The sequence below is a fragment of the Desmodus rotundus genome, chromosome 4 (genome assembly GCF_022682495.2).
Source record: "Desmodus rotundus isolate HL8 chromosome 4, HLdesRot8A.1, whole genome shotgun sequence".
Classification (NCBI taxonomy): Eukaryota; Metazoa; Chordata; class Mammalia; order Chiroptera; family Phyllostomidae; genus Desmodus; species Desmodus rotundus.
The window spans coordinates 21,985,813-22,001,997 of NC_071390.1; the positions used below are offsets into that span (position 1 = coordinate 21,985,813).

Below are 16,185 nucleotides of genomic sequence, written 5' to 3' on the forward strand. Positions count from 1 at the left end.
AGGGAGATGGGCGCTCAGCCGGCCTTGCTAACAGGGGCCTAAGGGACTGGCTAATTAGGGTATTGGGATGGTTGGGCAGGTGGGGGTGTTGGGGGGAGGCAGGAAATATAGTTGGACCCAAATAGCTGCTTCCTTTGTCTTCCTCCCCTAGTCTCCTGCTCTGTACCCTCAATGGTCCCCACTATTCTTATGTCTCCATGCTCAAAGCCCCTACCTCTGGAAACCTTTGGGCAGACACTGGGAAGAGATAGATAAGACAGTACTAACTCTCTAACCCCCAGATGGGAGAGATACAACAAACAAATAAATCGATGCCTCCTCCTTCTCTAGCTTAAAAAAGCACCCCCATCCCTTTCCCCATCTGAATATACCCACCCCACCTCCATAAAACTTTCTTAAACTTCTCCTGGCCACAGAGATTGCCTGAGCACCCACAGAATACAACTACAGAAGAACAGAGGGTCAAATGAGAATGAGTCCTAGAGACCATCTGGTTTTACACCTGAGGAAACTGAGGCACAGAGGGGGGTGCTTGTTGAAGGTTCCACAGTGACCTTGTGAGCCAACTTCTGGGTTCCTTCTATTGGCTTGGAGATGCCTCCATAAACATGTGCTTTCTGTTCTGCCTCTAGGTTGCGTATGGGGACTGGGAGTTCCTGGGGAAGTTGGGTCTTCTACAGGCCTCTCCTACAAGGTAGTTGAGGCCACACTTGGGCACTTGGAGAAGGACAAAGGTCAGACCACGAAAACGGGCCCAAGTTGCTACTGGGGCTCATCAAGTAGGGTGGCCACATGGAGGAGAGAAATGTGGATGAGGTGGGAGAGGGGAGAGCAGTGTAATCTTGGGGGGCCAGGATGCTATATCCTGAGAGATGGAGCCAGGCAGGGCGAGGGGAGCTAAGGACCTTCCACCCTTGTGTGCTCACCCTGCTGCCTCCTGGCAACGAGGTCCTTCTGTTCTCACAGACTTCCTTCTGAATCCCCAGGAAAAATGCTCCCCTTGAGATATCCTCCTCAAGGCTAGACCCAGCCCTGCTGCCCCCAACCTTCAGCAGACAGCAACTGTGTCTCCTGCAGTCTCTCTGTGCAACCTTAGCAGCCCCCTTTCCCTCATGACCTTCCTGTCCCCAGAAGAATTCTCGGTTACTTCCCACCCATCCCTCCACAATATTATTTCAGGCCTCCTTTCATAAGCCTCCTCATGTTCATCTCTAAACAGCCTCCCTTCACCCCGGCTGCCTTGCACCCTCTGCCTCAGCCAGCAGGCTGTCCACAGTCCTTAACATGAAAGAGTCTTCCCTGACACTCACTGATGACGTCATCTTCTGGCCCTTCTCATGTTCCCCTCTCTTCCAAACACTTCGAAAGAATTATTTACACCCTGCCTCCTTCTATTTCCTCAGGTCTTAGCCGCCCTTCCCCTCCAACTCCCAGCAGCCCTGCCTGCACCCTCAGAAAACACTAGCTCTCAGACCACCAGGGATCCCCGCGTCACCAAATCCAATGGCCATCCCCTCAGTCGTACAAAAAAAAAAACACAACATTTAGTTTACTCTTTAAATAATTGTGCTTTATATGCTTTATGGTTGTCTCTGGTCTCTTGTTTTTTTTTTTAAATTTAAATTTTATTTTTCAACAAACTCAAAATTACATTAAAAAGTATACTCACAGAAATCTCACTCTTACCCAGTTCCCATCCGCTCTCTTCCCTCCTTAGAGACAGCCATTTTCGTTAGGTTGTTGTTTATGGTTCAATGTTTATGTACACATAAGCTAATGTGATAAAATTCTCATTTTTCTTCTTTCTTGCACAATGTGTCCACTGTTCTGCATTTTTCTTTTGTTTTTCCAAGATTTTATTTATTTTTTAAAGAGAGGGTAAGGGATGGAGAAAGAGAGGGAAAGAAACATTGATGTGAGAGAGAAACATCTATCAGTTGCCTTTTGTATGTGCCCCAACCGGGACCGAACCTGCAATCCAGGCCTGTGCCCTGAGCAGGAATTGAACCAGTGACTTTTTGCTTTGTGGGACAATGCCCAACCAACTGAGCCACACATGTCAGGGCTTTGTTTCTTTTTTACTTAAAAGCATAGCCTTGTCCTGTCAGCATTCTTCCTGAGGTACTCCTCAGTGTAGACCCACCCCATCATCTCTTGCCTGGCCTACTGTATTGGGCTCCTACAGGTTTTCCCGGTACCCACTGTCTCTCCTTCAACTCCACTCCTCACATTATGGACAGAGAGTTCCTCCAAAAATGCAACTTTGTTACCCTGTTCTCTCACTCAAAAATCTTCCATTGCTCTCATTGCCTATAGAAAAAAAAAAAAAATCCAAAGCCCTTAATAGGGCATTCATGCCCTCCAGAACTGTTTAAGTCAGAAACTTTTTGGTTGCAATTAACAGCTATTCAACACATTTGCTTAAGTGAAAAAAAGAATGTGCTGGCATATGATCCTGGAGGTCTACAAGTGGTCATACTTCAGGCCTAGCGGGCTCCAGGGGCTTTAATGTAACTACCAAAGTTCTTTATCTCTCTTGTGTCCATGTCCCTGCCTGACTTAGCGTATGACTGCACTCTCCACGTGGTGAGAGGGAGTCCTTATCATTGCAGCTCATGGTCCAAAAGAAGAGAAGATTCTCCACTTCTCCTTTTCTGTACCACATAAAAAGCCTTCTGAAAGGACTCAGATTGTTCCTAACTTGAGGCCTATGTGCTTTGGACAGGGACATGGGGTCCCTGTTGGCCAGATGTGGTCTCAGGCCCACATCGCGGTCAGGAGCTGATGGCTCCTCTGATTGAATAGCACTCTGACGGACAGTCGCACAAGAGCTACACAGGACGGTGGAGGACAGTGTCCCAATGGAAGGAGGCTGCAGTCTTGATGCCCCGCCATGGGGACTATGATAGATGCTTTGGGGTGTAAGGGATAGAGAGTTACCCCAGATAATGGTGCAAGTTTTTCACGGAGGTCGATGCTCATGATTCTCAAACCACTGGGCTTCAAAAGAAGTAGGAATAGCATCTGCCCTCCTTCTCTTCCTCCTTGGCTACTCAGCTACTCTTTGGGGGTCATCCCGCTCCTCCACGTGATTGTAGGGCCCTACACTCACTTTTCTTCTCCTCTCCCTTGCCTCCGCCTCCTGCTCTTGCATGAGTTCTTCTACCTCACCACTCCATTTGTTTCTGTGTCCACTGCTTATTTGTTGAATATCTCTTGTGTGCCAACCACTGACCCAGGTACTGGGGATATAGGAGCAAACAGAACAGCCAAAAATCTGTCCTCATGGAGTTAACATTCTAATGGGAGAGGCCAGGACCTAAATCAATAAAACATAATCTTTCAGGAGGAGGTAAAGAATGTGGAGAAGCAAGGGAAGGTAACAGAGAGTGATGCTGGGGTGTACGCTATTTTATTTAAGTTAATGAGGGAAGGCCTTGTTGGAAAGGTAACATTGGAGCAGAGACCTTAAGGAAGTGGGGAGAGTCTGTCTGGGGGTAAAAGCAGATGAAGTACAAATGTCTTGGGAAAGCTTGTGTTTGGTATAATTGAAGCATAGAGGCCAATGGGCTCAGAGCACACTGAGTTGGGGGAGGTAATGGGAAGTGAGTTAGTGGTGGTGGGGATCAGGACAGTGAGGGTGGGAGGGCAGACGGCCAAAACATCTTGGGCCTTGTAGATCAGCTGTAGGATTCTGACTTTGATGGAAAAGGAGAGCTAGCAGAGGCAGGTCATGATCTGCTATACCTGTTGGAGAATCACTCTGCTGCTGGGGGAAGAATAGACTGGGGTGAGTGGGGTAAAGATGGAAAATAGAAAGACCAATTAGAACTTTTTTACTTTTATTTTTTGCAAATCCAGGTGAAGGGACATGGTGGATTGGACTGGGACAGTATAGTGCAAATCATCAGAAATGGTCAAATTCTCAATCTATTGGGTTGGCCAAAAAGTCCTTTTATTTTTTTCCATAAAATAAAAGACACTTTTTCATTTTCACCAATAACTATTGATTTGGATATTTTGAGTATGTTGGCTATCTTCCACTATTGGCTTCTAGTGGGTGGAGGCCAGGGGCACCGCTAAACATCTTCCAGTGCATAAGACCGCCCCACAGCAAAGAACTGTTTGGCAAAAATGTCAATAGTACCAAGAGACTTCGCAAACCAGTTTTGACATGTTCGATCAGTCACAGGACCTTTTTCATGCCCTGCACAAATCTTTTTTTGCATTTTTCAGTTGCATTTTTATCTTTTTTGAAATAAGAAAGCATAATATGCCAAAAAATGTTGTATATCTGCTTTCATCTTCAATATTAAAATGGCTGCACAAAAATTCACCAATTTTGATTTTTTAATGCATGCTGTTATGACAGCTGTCATAAGACAATCTAACAAAATTGTTTTGAATGAAGTTGAAGACAACTAAGCACTACTAGAGCCATTGTATGGAAAAAACTAAACAAATTTTTGGCCAACACAATATTTGAAAGGCAGAGCTGTCTAGTTTTGATGGTGGATCAGATATGGATGGGAAAGACAGAAGCAGTCAGGGAAGACCTGGGGTAGAATGAAGCTGTCCTTGACTGAGATGAGGAAGACTGGGGAAGCCCCTTAGGATCTCCATTGGGCTTTGCTGCTAATGGTTAATGGCCTCATTCTCCCCATACTTCCTCATGCTGTGTCCTGAGAAAAAGGGACTGATGGGCTCCGCTTGGAGTCATTGGCACAAATATGGTGGTTACATGGGCAGGAGGGGGCTGTGTGGGGCAGCTTCCTTAAAGAAGCCATGTAAGTGATGAAAACTATTTTGACATTTCTATCACAGTGCCCTTGCTCTCAACTATTTTAAGCTTCATCTCCTGCCACCTCCTGCATCCCCTCTGTCTCTTCCCAGGCCCCTGATTCTCCAGCCATGTTCTATTTGATATATTTTGATGCCCCCATGTGATTGTTCCTGCTATTCCTTCAATCCAGGGCACCTTTCTTTACGTGTTTCTAACTGTCATACATGGTGTACCTCAGCTATGAGGGTGAGATCAGGACAGGAGTAGGAGAGTCGGAATTGGGGGAGTTATGGAGAACGGGCTCTGTTTACATTTGGGGTATGCTTATGGGGCTGCAGTTAGCACAGGCAGCTGCTCAAGGACTATAGAACATGTTTTGGGGACTCTCAGGCTGATTCCAAGGAGAAACCAGAACCCCGAGAGAAACATAGCATGAAAGCTTCTGAATAGAGGCGGTCACTGTCAACAGTGGGATTCTCACCATCCAATTTGGCATGAGGAGACCAGAAATAGAACAGAAGGTAAGGAGTACCAGTGGGAACCAGGCAAGAGGCTCTGACTCCCAATTCGATGTGTTAGGCAAAGCAGCACTCCCAGTCTGGGGGCACCTGGAGGCAAAGCCAGGCACTCGGGGCCAGGTAGCCTGCTACATATGACGAGGGCACCATTGACTGGGCCAGCCCAGGGTCCTGACAGCTTCCAGGAACTTATCTGCTGGGCCCCCGGCGATAGTCAGGAGATTTGCCATTCTGGGTTTTGCTGGGCTCTGAGCAGGATCTCCAAAGTGGGGTGTAATTTCCCGGGTCAGGGGTTGGGGGGGTGGATACAAGTTAATCCATTTATTTTAGAGAACATAGAACTTCTATGTCTATGTATTCTAATCTCACCCTTTTACTATTTTATGTCTTATAAAATTCATAATATATTAGTTCAGTAGTACATTCATGGAATTTATAAATAAGTAAATATTTAAATAAATATATAATTATATTAGGCATACATGTTAAGAATTCTTTTTACTAACGGAATGAATGATTAAAAAAAAAAAACCTCTGAAGACCATCCTTCTAGAAGAATGATATTTAAGAGGGGCAGTGCCAAGCAGGGTACAAAGTGGGATTGTCATTTGCTGAGATGAGGACTAGGGAGGGGCACAGGTTGGGAAGGAGGAAGAAAGGGGACGGACTAATTAGGGGCTTGCTGCTTTGTTGGGGATTCTGCGTATCCTCCTGAAGGGTCACAGAGGGTAGGGCTGGGCAGACAGGCTTGGGGAAAGAAAGGCCTGTGGGATCCTGGAGGGAAGGAGGTGTCTGTGACACACTGTCCCCAGCCAAGAGGGAAAGTCATTCCTTAGTCTGCCTGCAGGTCCTGCTTGCAGCCCCCACCCCCAGCCGTCCTTGGCACCTCAGTGCATCAAGAACCCTCCAGGCCTCACTGGTGTGGCCCAATGGATTGGGCCTTCTCCTGCAACCTGAAGCCGCAGGCTGGATTCCCTGTCAGGGCACATGCCCGGGTTACAGGCTGGGAGTGTGCCAGAGGCAACTGATCCGTGTTTCTCTCACACATTGATGTTTCTCTCCCTCTCCCCCTCTCTCTAACAATAAATAAATAAAATCTTAAAAAAAAAAAAAAAAAAGGAACCTTCCAAGTGGAAGGAGGCGCAGCAAAGAACTGAGTTGGGAAGGTTTCCCTGGGCAAAGAATGAAAGTTTCCAAGGGTGGAGACCAGGTGAAGGTTGCAACATTTGTGGGAGGGCTGGAGTTAAGAGGCTGCTGAAGCGATAGAGAGGGGACCCCTTCCAAGTAGCTCAGATGCCACCTGGATAATCCTGGATAATCCTGGGCAATCACTCCATCTTTTCCCCAAAACAGGAAGAGAGACACAGGGCAGCCACAGATCCATCACTGGCCCCTCTGGGCTCAACAACAGTAAGAGTGTCTGAAAAACCAAACAGTTCTCCCATTTCCCCATGCCCAGGCCTACCCAGGGACATACAGACCCATAAGGTCGAACAGAAATGTCGAACAGAAATGGAAACCCTGACCTACCAACAGACTCTGGTGCTCCCTCTCAGGGACTCATCCAAACCACACCAATCCTAATTGCTGCTCGCCAGCGCCCGGGGCCCTGCAAGATACAGGGGGCGCGCGAGGTCCCGTGGGCCCGCAGGGTCTCCCCGAGTCTATGCGGAGCTGGGCACTGTGCGCGCGCGGCACTACATGAGCGGCGAGGAAATTTGTGACAAACGCCTGCGGTCTCCGCGGTCTCCGTGAAGACTGGTGGGATAAAATTGCGACTCCGCGGACGTGCAGAGAAAGACAGGACAGCACACAAGCGTCCCCCGTCCTTCCACCCCATCTCGAAAGGGCCTCTGACGTCGCATTTTGAGAGTCTACACGCTAAATCTGGGCGCGGGTGGAGAGGCCGGGCAACCTCATTGGCCTGGTGTAGATGTGTATGTAACTCGAAGTTATTCTGAACTTTTGGAAACCTCCTTGCCCCAAGGGCGGGGCAGGTCGGGGAAGGTGGCTACTGAAGGGCCCACTGGTCTGGGTCTTTGCCTGCTTTCAGCTGCCTCCAAGAGCTTTCTTGGCAAAGGGGCGGGAGGGGGTGGCAGAAGGAGTGTAGTTGGGAGGATCATTGAGGGGGTTATTTGGGACCCACCAGTGTGAGAGAAGGCCTGTCCCAGAGACAGGGAGAGACAAACCTGGAGCCATGGGGAGTGCCATACAAAATTTTATTATTATTTATTTATTATTATTTATTATTATTTATTTCTCATGTGCACAATAAAAAAAGAAAAAAAGAAAGAAAAAGAAAAGAATCAAAACGAACCGACGCGCTTAAAGTGGCCAAGGAGACCAGAGCTGTCAGGGGCTCTCTCGAGGGTTCGGCTGGGTCCTGGCTCTGGTGCCCCTGGCCCGCCAGCCTCGCGAAGACTGGGGTGGGCCTGGGAGTTCGCACCTCGGCGCCCTCACCACCCCGCTCGGGCCACTGGAGCCTGGCTAGGCGCCGGCAGTTCCCTTAAACTATTCTCTTTTCTCGTTTTCCTTTTCAAATAAAAAGGCTGGAAGGGGAGAGAGATCTGGGCGAGGACTCCAAGCCTTTTCGTATTTGTTCAAGGATTTTATTTATTTATTTTCACTTTTATTGACTTTGTTTCTGTTATTTCGAGTCATCACGATCCACGGGTGAGGAGACATGCAAGGCGCATCGCCGCTACCGAGAGAGCAACTACGGGGCGGGGCGGGGCGGTCCGGCCGCCGGAGGCCCAGGGTGCACGGGGCACAGCCGAGAGGGGGCGAGCCCGGGGGTGGAGCTGCCACCTCTGATCTAGCCTGCGAGGGAAAGGCGGCCGGGGCAGGGCTGGGGAGAGAGGCCAGGGACAGAGACAGAGACAGACAAAGGCAGAGAGAGAGAGAGATTGAGGAGTAGAGAGAGATGGAGAGAGGGGAGAGATGGGCAGGAGAGAGAGAATGAAAGAGCGAAAACACGGAATTACAGAGAAATAGCCAACAAAACAGAGAGGAGTCCACAGGACCATGTTCGTCGTTTTGCATAGAGATTTCTTTTCTTTCGTAATTTTTTTGTAACATAAAAAATGCCCCCCTCCCCCCCAGGACGTGCTGTGCTTTAGTGGGCGTGTAGCTGTGTCCCCCCTCCCCCCCAGCGAGCGGCGACTCTCACAGCACAGAGAGCGGGGCGTATCTACAGGCAGGGCGGGCGGGCGTCTGGGACTCTACCGGGCGGGGCGGGGCAGACAGGGCGGGGTTATATACAGAGAGGTTCGCCTTCACACGACACACACCATCTTTCTACAAAGCAGCAGCCTGTTGGGTTTTTGTTGTTTTTTTCCTGTTTGCAAAGACCATCATATTAAATAAATGTAGACCTTTTGCGGTTCTGTTCAGTTCCTGCCGGAGGAGGAGGCTAGGGGTGGAGTGGACAGCCCCCCACTTCCACCCCGCCCGCAGCTCAGATGCCAGCTCAGAACCTGCTCCTGCCACCAGCAGATCGAGAGTCTGTGTCGGGGGAGGGACGTCAAGTGACTGCTGGGGAAGACCAGCGCACATGGCCTACGGAAACTGGTCCTACGCAGGCACCAGAGAGCCTCCCACGGGGTAGCGAGATAGGGAGGAGCGATGCAGAGAGACGTGGGGTGGGACAAGGACTGGCAGGAAGGACGACTGGGAGGTCACAGATGGCAGAGGCGCTGAGGTAGGGGCAAGGTGGGGCTGAGAGTCTCGTCACTAGTAGAAGGCGCCTGGGCCCTGGGGAACTGGGCAGTTCTGGCGGAGCAGGGAAGAGCCGAGAGCCTGGCTCGGTGGGTGCTGGCTGCTGGGGCCTGTGTCTCTTGGGTTCCAAGTTTGGAAAAACTTAACGACCCCAACCTTTGTCCCTAGAGCCCAGTCCCCATGCCCCCATTCCATTCCATCTTCTGGGGCAGGGCACACTCCGCTCGGCGCGGGGGTAAGGACTTTTCCCCCGAGGTTTCGAGGGTTCAGCGGGAGGCTCTTCTCCCTTCTGCAGAAAATCATTTTGTTCTTGATTTCCTTTGCCCAGTCCCTCCAGCGAGGCCTCCTGGCGCCGGGGCATCCGAGTCGGGCTGCTCCAGGGCTGGGCCGCGCTGCGGTCGTCGCTGATTGTGTGTCACAGAATCGTGTCCCCGCGCGCAGCAGCCGCCCGGCCCAAGGCCGGTGATGTGGCCGGTCCACTCCGTTCGCTCGGCGAGGCCAGGGCTAGCTGGGTAGGGTCCTCTCAGCGCACCGCACCTCGAAGTCCAGGCAGGCAGGGAGGGGCAGCGGGCGGGATCCGGGCAGCGGGCTGGGGCCTGAGGGCCCCGCCCGCAGCTCCACTAGTCCTGTCCAGCCTTCGATGGGGTTGACGTGAAGGGCTGCAGGTGTCCTGGGGTGGGGCGGGGCTGGGGCGGTGGCCAGGAAGCTTCGAGTGGAGTCGGTCCTCCCTCCCTCCGGGGTGGGCTGTCAGACAGGGACGATGTGGAGGCCGAAGCTGTCGGCCTGAAGCTTGATGTGGTCCCCGCGGTAACTAGTGGCGGTCATAGGCAGCGGCAGCAGCGGCAGGGGCGGAGCCCCGGGGGGCGGCACTATAATAATAAGGGGAACCTGGAAGTTAACACAGGAGAAGAATGGGCTGGGTGAGAGGACAAACAGGAGAACAAAAAAAGGAAAGAAAAGCAAAGACCTCCCGGGGCTCGGGTCTGGCAGGACCGGGCAGGAAGACCTTGGCTGGGCTTCGGGGGCTGGTTGCCCCCAGGAGAGCTGCATTCACCGGGTGGGAGAGGGACCCAATCGGCGACCACCGCTGCCTGAATATGGATCTTCTAGGGATGCTGAGGGTGGGGGTGGCGCAGGGCCTTTCAGCGACAGGGAGGGAGAAGAGAGGAAGGACGGGCAGGAGGCGCGGGTGTCCTCAAGGGATCCCGGGCCTCAGTGCTGCACTAAACGTCTTGCCCGGCTGGCACCCAAAAGTCAGGTGGCTGGGAGTCGGACGCATCCAGAAGCAGCCAGCGCGAGCGGGGCGAGCAGGGCCGAGCTGACGCACTGAGCCGCCGGCCAGCCAGGTGGCGTACTCACTTAGTAAGGCGGGGTTGCTGAATCTCCAAGCCTCGTTGTAGGCCGTGTACTGGGGGTGGCTGTACGGGTTGCCGGAGAACTCACTCCCTGCGGGAGGGTGGGGATCAGATACATGCAACTCCGAGATGGACGTGACGTGCCAGACCAGCAGCCTCCGCTGCTGCCCGCCCCGCCCCCCCCCCCCCCCCCCCCCCCCCCGCCGCGTCGAGGTGCAGGTGGGGCGGGCAGGGCAATGCCCGCTGCAGGCTGTGGGCCAGGCGAAGGCGGAGTGATCCACGGAGTCAGGGTGGGGAGAGCCGGTGATGTGTGTGTATCGGGGGATGCAGAAGCACCCACGAGCCTCTCACAGGAGTGTGGAGGGACTTGTGGTGTAGTGCCTGCCTCGAGCTCCCCCGCGGAGGTGCCTGGGCCACCCAGGAAGGGTTTGTTCCGGGTCCAGCCACGACTACCTCGCTGCGTTGGCGGACAGGGTCGTTTTAGTGGAGACTCTGGTTCTGGGAGCCGTAGCCCCACAGGATGGAAGCGGGGGAGGGTGGCGAAGAAAGGCTCTCGGGACACTTTGTCCCAGAAAGTCCTAAGAATGGCATCTCAGCACTGTGCCAAAGCAAAGGGGTTGGGGCTGTGCTGGGGAACCCCCCCTCCCACCTTTCCCTGGAGGGATTCCACTCATGCACCATGCAGCAGGTGAGGGAGGTGGCAAGGAGCAGGTGGACTGCCCCTGGGTCAGTAAGCGGAGGTCCCCCATGGGCTGGGAGCTCTCGGAAGCTGCTTCATTCCCTCCGCGGGAGAAAGGCCAAGCCTCCGGGTTTCCCCCTCACCCTTTCTCCTGTGTGATGACCCCAGACTGTTTACAGTGATCCCTAACCGCGGGTTAAGTAGAGGAGAAGGGGCCCCTCTCGGAGAGGGAGCTGGGGTGGGGGTGGGGGATGCAGCCACTGGAAAGCCTGTTTATTGACGAGGAGGGAAAGCATGCGTGCAGCAGGATAATGAGCTTCTGAGCTCAACTGTGACCAAGAGGAACTGAGCTATCTCCTTCTCCATCGCTAATGAAACAAGTGTAATTTCCTCATCAGCACTAGATTCTGTTTAACGACTCCCCCCTTGCCACCATGAGCTCTCTGCGCTCCCCTCATCCCCACCTCCTTACAGACTTCCCCCTCCCTCACCCCATCTCTTCAAGACCTTCTCCAGCCTCCACCAGCTCACTGCTGGGACCTTCCTGGAAAAAATCTCCTCACCCCCAACACTTCTACTCCCCTACCCCACATTTGGGTAGACGCCCTCACTTACGCCTCTTCTCTCTCCTTCCCCAGTTTCTCTCACTCCCTTCAGCCCCTGTTCTACCACACCCTGCAGCAACACCCTCTTCACCATACCCCTCCCCCAGCTCTGCTTATGGGGGCAGTCCCTGGATGGACCCTCCAGGAATGGCGCCAGGCACCGTTTTCTATCCACCCTCCTCCCATGAGAGTTGAGCTTCAGGAAAGGGGCACCCAAGAAGGAGGCCACAGGAGTGGTGCAGGCTCAGTGAGTCCCACTGTCTCTGAGACAAGAGGTTTTTTGGTGTTTATGCAAGTAGGAGTTTCACCTCTCTTTGGCTTCAAGTCTGGCTCCCAATCAGAGGTGAGGGGTTGGGAAGAGCGCAAGCTCAAGCTGCCCTATGAGACCCTAAATGCAGCCTCTGCCTCTTTAATCCACACAGCCTAACCCAGCTGCTCTCAGACGGGATGGGTCTGAGCTCTGAGGAGCAAGGAGAGTCTGGTTCCTCTGAGGAGATATGGGGGTGCTGTAGCTTATCTCTCTGAAGCTAGCCTCTCTGGCTCCTGCCATAGCCTGTCCTCCTCTTCCTCTTTCCTTAGGGATGAGCTCCCTCCTCTCTCTGGGGTGAGGTAGGTTCTTAGTACTGGTCTTCTCTGTGGGTTGGTGTGGACCAGAGTGGCTTTGTCTGAGTGACTGACATGTCCCTGGAAATGGTTCTGGGCTCCAAGTTTCCATGGAAACCAGGGCAGGCTCTTCCAAGCAGTGTCAGCTGGTTGGGGGTGGGCTGGGGGACTGAGGGCGGCGCTGAGGCTGAGTGCTTCCCTGGGCATAGGCTCGGGTGGGTGGGCCTTGTGGAGGGGCCATGACATATAGTGGGGTGTACACAAGGAACACTTTTGCAAGCTCTCTCCCTAGGTTGCTTATGAAGGAGGATTAGGGACCAACTGCAGCTCTAGGGGGAGAGAGGGATAGAATAGCAGTGGTTTGGAGGGAGGGGATGTTGGATCTCTTCCCACCCCCAGCCTCAAACTAAAGACCACTCAGCAGCTCACCCACAATTTAGTTACCCCCACATGAATTAGGCAGCTGCACCATTGTCACCTACCAGGCACCATTCCTGCCAGGGTGGAGGTGGGGTAGCTTCCCTGGCCAGTGGGGGGCACGTGAGGGGGGTAACCAGGCAGAGTGGTGCTCGCCATGTCACGACCTGGAAAAACACAAAGGGGAAGGTGTGAGGCCTGGAAGAGAGGGGCCTGCCTCTACTCACACCAGGGTACTCCATGGAAAGAGAACCCTTGGAGAAGAAAGAACTGTGTGTAGACACACAGGGACGCACGTGATGAGCAGGTCTGAGTGTGCCTTTACAAGTGTGCGAGCTTGTTACCTAAATGTCTGTCCTGTGATCAGCTGTGTGTATGCTCCTTGTCTTTCTCTGTGCATGTGTGCGTGCATTGGCCTTTGCTTGGTATCTCTTTGTAGCCCAAAGCCAGATAGAGAAGGGAGGGAGGATGACCTGGTTCACTCCCCCTTCCCAGCAAGATATTCAGCTGTGGTCTCTCCAATAGCCAAATGGACCTCTATGATCTTGCTCACCTCTCTCCTCTGTTAACACCCCATCTTTCCTACGGGCTTGGAGAACAACCTCCTCCACCCCTCACATGGGCTGATGGGTCTTTCTTGTCCTCTCCAAGTGGTGCTGCAGGTGCTGGGTCTGGCAGGTGTGGAGAGCAGGGACCCAGCCAGTGAGCTATTTTGCTGTTAGTGTTTATGGCATTTAAATGATAGAAAACCACCTCTGATGCGAATCAGGAGCTTTTGAGCCAATAGTGCAAGTGGATCAGATCAAGTTCCAAAATCTGCTCCCCCCCCCCCCACCAACTGCTGGACATTTGTCATGGGAATCCTCTATTAACTAGAAGAGTGGGAGGCAGGGCTTCCCTTAGTGACCTGGAGTGAAGACAAAGCGAGTCAATAGTAGGGAAATACCCATGGCCCACAGACATCTCTGGAACACAGCTGCACCTGAGTGGCCTCCCCTCCTTGCCTGTCCCCTCCATCACCATGAAGGGGTCACCGCTTCCCTTTGAATTTTAGCATGCTCCAATGACAATAATTTGCCCTCTTTCCCCTCCTATGCTTTCATGCCCTCAAGACTACTTCATGCTCTCCTGGGCCTTCTGGATCCCATTCATCCTCTCCAGATTCCCTCTATCCTCCTCTTCACCCAGTGCCACTCTCCCACTCTAGTGCCTCATCCAACCCTGGGAAGGCAAGGCGTGGCTGGAGGAAGTCACAGAACTCTGCATATCTGGCCTAGTGCACTTTCTGTTCATCAGTTGCACCACTCTTCATCCTCCTAATGGCTATTCCAAGTGCCTCTCTCTTTCTCTCTCTCTCCCCCTACATTCCTTCCTTCCTCCCTTCCTCCCTCCTTGCCACTGGACCCTTGAAATTAACCTCACCTCTGACTTTTTTGAAACCTGCGAGTTTCCTCATCCCCACCTTAACATGTGAGTGATTTGCCTTTCCTACCCTCAGCGTAACAGAGGTGCAGTTCAGATTTTGTATTTCTAGCTTCCTGCTGAACATTTTCATTAACTGTCCCACTGTCGCCTCAAACTTGACAAGAATAAAAGCTGATTCATCGTCCCCATAATCAGTTCTACCAACAACCTACTTGAAGACCCTCAGACCAAAAACATTGGAGTCCTTCTAGACATGGTCTTTTTCCTCCCTCTCTATATGGAGTCAGTCACTAAGTGTGGTCGATTCCCCTTAGCAATGGCCCGTCCGTCCCTTCTCCATTTCTTCCACCACCTCCATAGCTCAGCTCCTAAGAGCTGTCCTTGGTTTGCCACAACATTCTTCTTGCTTGTATTCCCTGCCAATCCATTCTTCCCCCTCAGTTCTCTCCCAAATGTGGATGCTTGGCTTGTCCTCTTGAAACATTGCTCTCATCACTTCCCTTGTAAAAACCATCATTGATTCTCTGTAGGCTACAGTTTGCCGCTAAACTCTGCCAGGCTTTCACAGCCTCCCAAGGACTCCTCCCTACCAGCTCCCTCAGCTCCGACTTGCACCTCTCCTGGTTTAGTTTGAGTGTTTTCGCTGGCCTGTGTGCAGTGAAACCTCTGTGCTTTTGCCACACCATTTTCGTCTTCTTACTCATAGTTTCCTCCTCCTTCTAGCTCAAGCCTTAAAATCCCTACTGTTCCCACCCATCAGAGAAGTTTCCTCTCCCAAACTCCTAGAGCGTCTGTGCTCCATGGGTTAGCACGTCGTTATACTTCACTACACACCGGCCCTGTAGTTTCATGTCACGGCCTGCTTCTTCAAGCAGGTCATAATCAAACCGACGGCCCTGTCTTCTGCGCTCTCTTGCACAGCTGAGAAATGGTAGATGCTCCATAAATATTTTTTGATTACTTTTCTATCATTCTATGCATTTATTGACAACAAAAACAATAGAGTGGGTTATATTGTTTTTTAATTGTTTCAAATGTGTTGGTCTCCTTTGAAGAGGTAAAGCCTGGGACAAATGTAAATGTTCGAATCTGCCTTTTCTCTAAAAATAGTTTCAACAATGGATTATGACTTTTTATAGGTTGATGAGAGTTACAGTAAGGGACTCACATATTGTGACTCAGCTTTATCATATAATAGAATGATTCCCTCTAACCTATCTACTATAGCTAGGACCCTACATTTTAAAACTCAAGAATAAATGACAGAGTAGAACTGTCAGACAAGAGATCACTTCAGACTCCCAGAGAGACAGCAGAAAGATTCTGTGTTTACTTTGTTGTGGGTTTTCTTTCATTGAGTTCTACTGTCAATGAATGGTCCACTCCTTCTGACTACCTCTCAGAGGGGCGGGCCTGAAGTGGGCAATGCCGTATTATGAATCTCTCACTTCCTAGAGAGATTCATAATACGGCATTTATTGTTCCAAAGGGCCCAAGACAGAGGGGAGTTAAAGAGGATACAGAAGTTTTGAAATTAGAAAGACATTGAAACCCAATTCCTCTTGGTTTTGCGATCTTAACATCTACAAAGCAGCCAGGAAAGGAAGTATGCTTCTTTTTTAATAAACAGGAATTTAAATTCATCTGAATTCTGATTTTCAGCTGCACAGTTTCTACGACCAGTCACACACGAATTCCTTGTAATCCAAGGTCTTGTCACATGACATCATACTTAGCTTCGAGTCTGGATGACAGGAAAGGTGTTTCCAGCTAACCTGGGAGTGACCCCACTGCACTGTTTATTTCCACTGGCTTTTCCTCTTGCCAACTGCCAACAGATAGCAACTTTTGCATGCTGAAAGTCACACAGAATAATTGATTGGAAGACATAGTCCCAAATTCTGTTTTAAACACGGAATCTGTGAAATGCGGTTCAGACTCTTTTTTATGGTCAAGGTGCCCATCTAGTTATTTTTTTTCTCAAAATGGATTTTTTAATTGAGGTAACATTAGCTGGTAACACTACATGAGTTTCACATATATGTATATGAAATTTAGGTATATGTAAGTTTCAGGTATACGA

The 16,185-nt window shown here is 51.3% G+C and overlaps 1 protein-coding gene across 14 annotated transcripts in view; it reads right to left on the reverse strand.

Annotated features, from left to right (window-relative positions):
- Positions 1-7,503: 7,503 nt before the first annotated feature.
- PAX2 (paired box 2) overlaps positions 7,504-16,185 on the reverse strand; it is an 88,090-nt gene continuing 79,408 nt past the window's right edge. For 5 of the 14 annotated variants that reach the window (XM_024555395.3, XM_045191623.2, XM_045191629.3 and 2 more), the window contains 3 exons: positions 12,743-12,844; positions 10,378-10,464; positions 7,504-9,887 (listed from right to left, as the gene is read on the reverse strand). In XM_024555395.3, coding sequence (XP_024411163.3) covers positions 9,766-9,887; positions 10,378-10,464; positions 12,743-12,844 — 311 coding nt within the window. In that variant the 3' untranslated portion in view covers positions 7,504-9,765. Of the gene's footprint in view, positions 9,907-10,377; positions 10,465-12,742; positions 12,845-16,185 lie in introns of all 14 variants that reach the window. The other 9 variants (XM_045191624.2, XM_045191630.2, XM_045191628.3 and 6 more) reach the window with 5 other exon arrangements.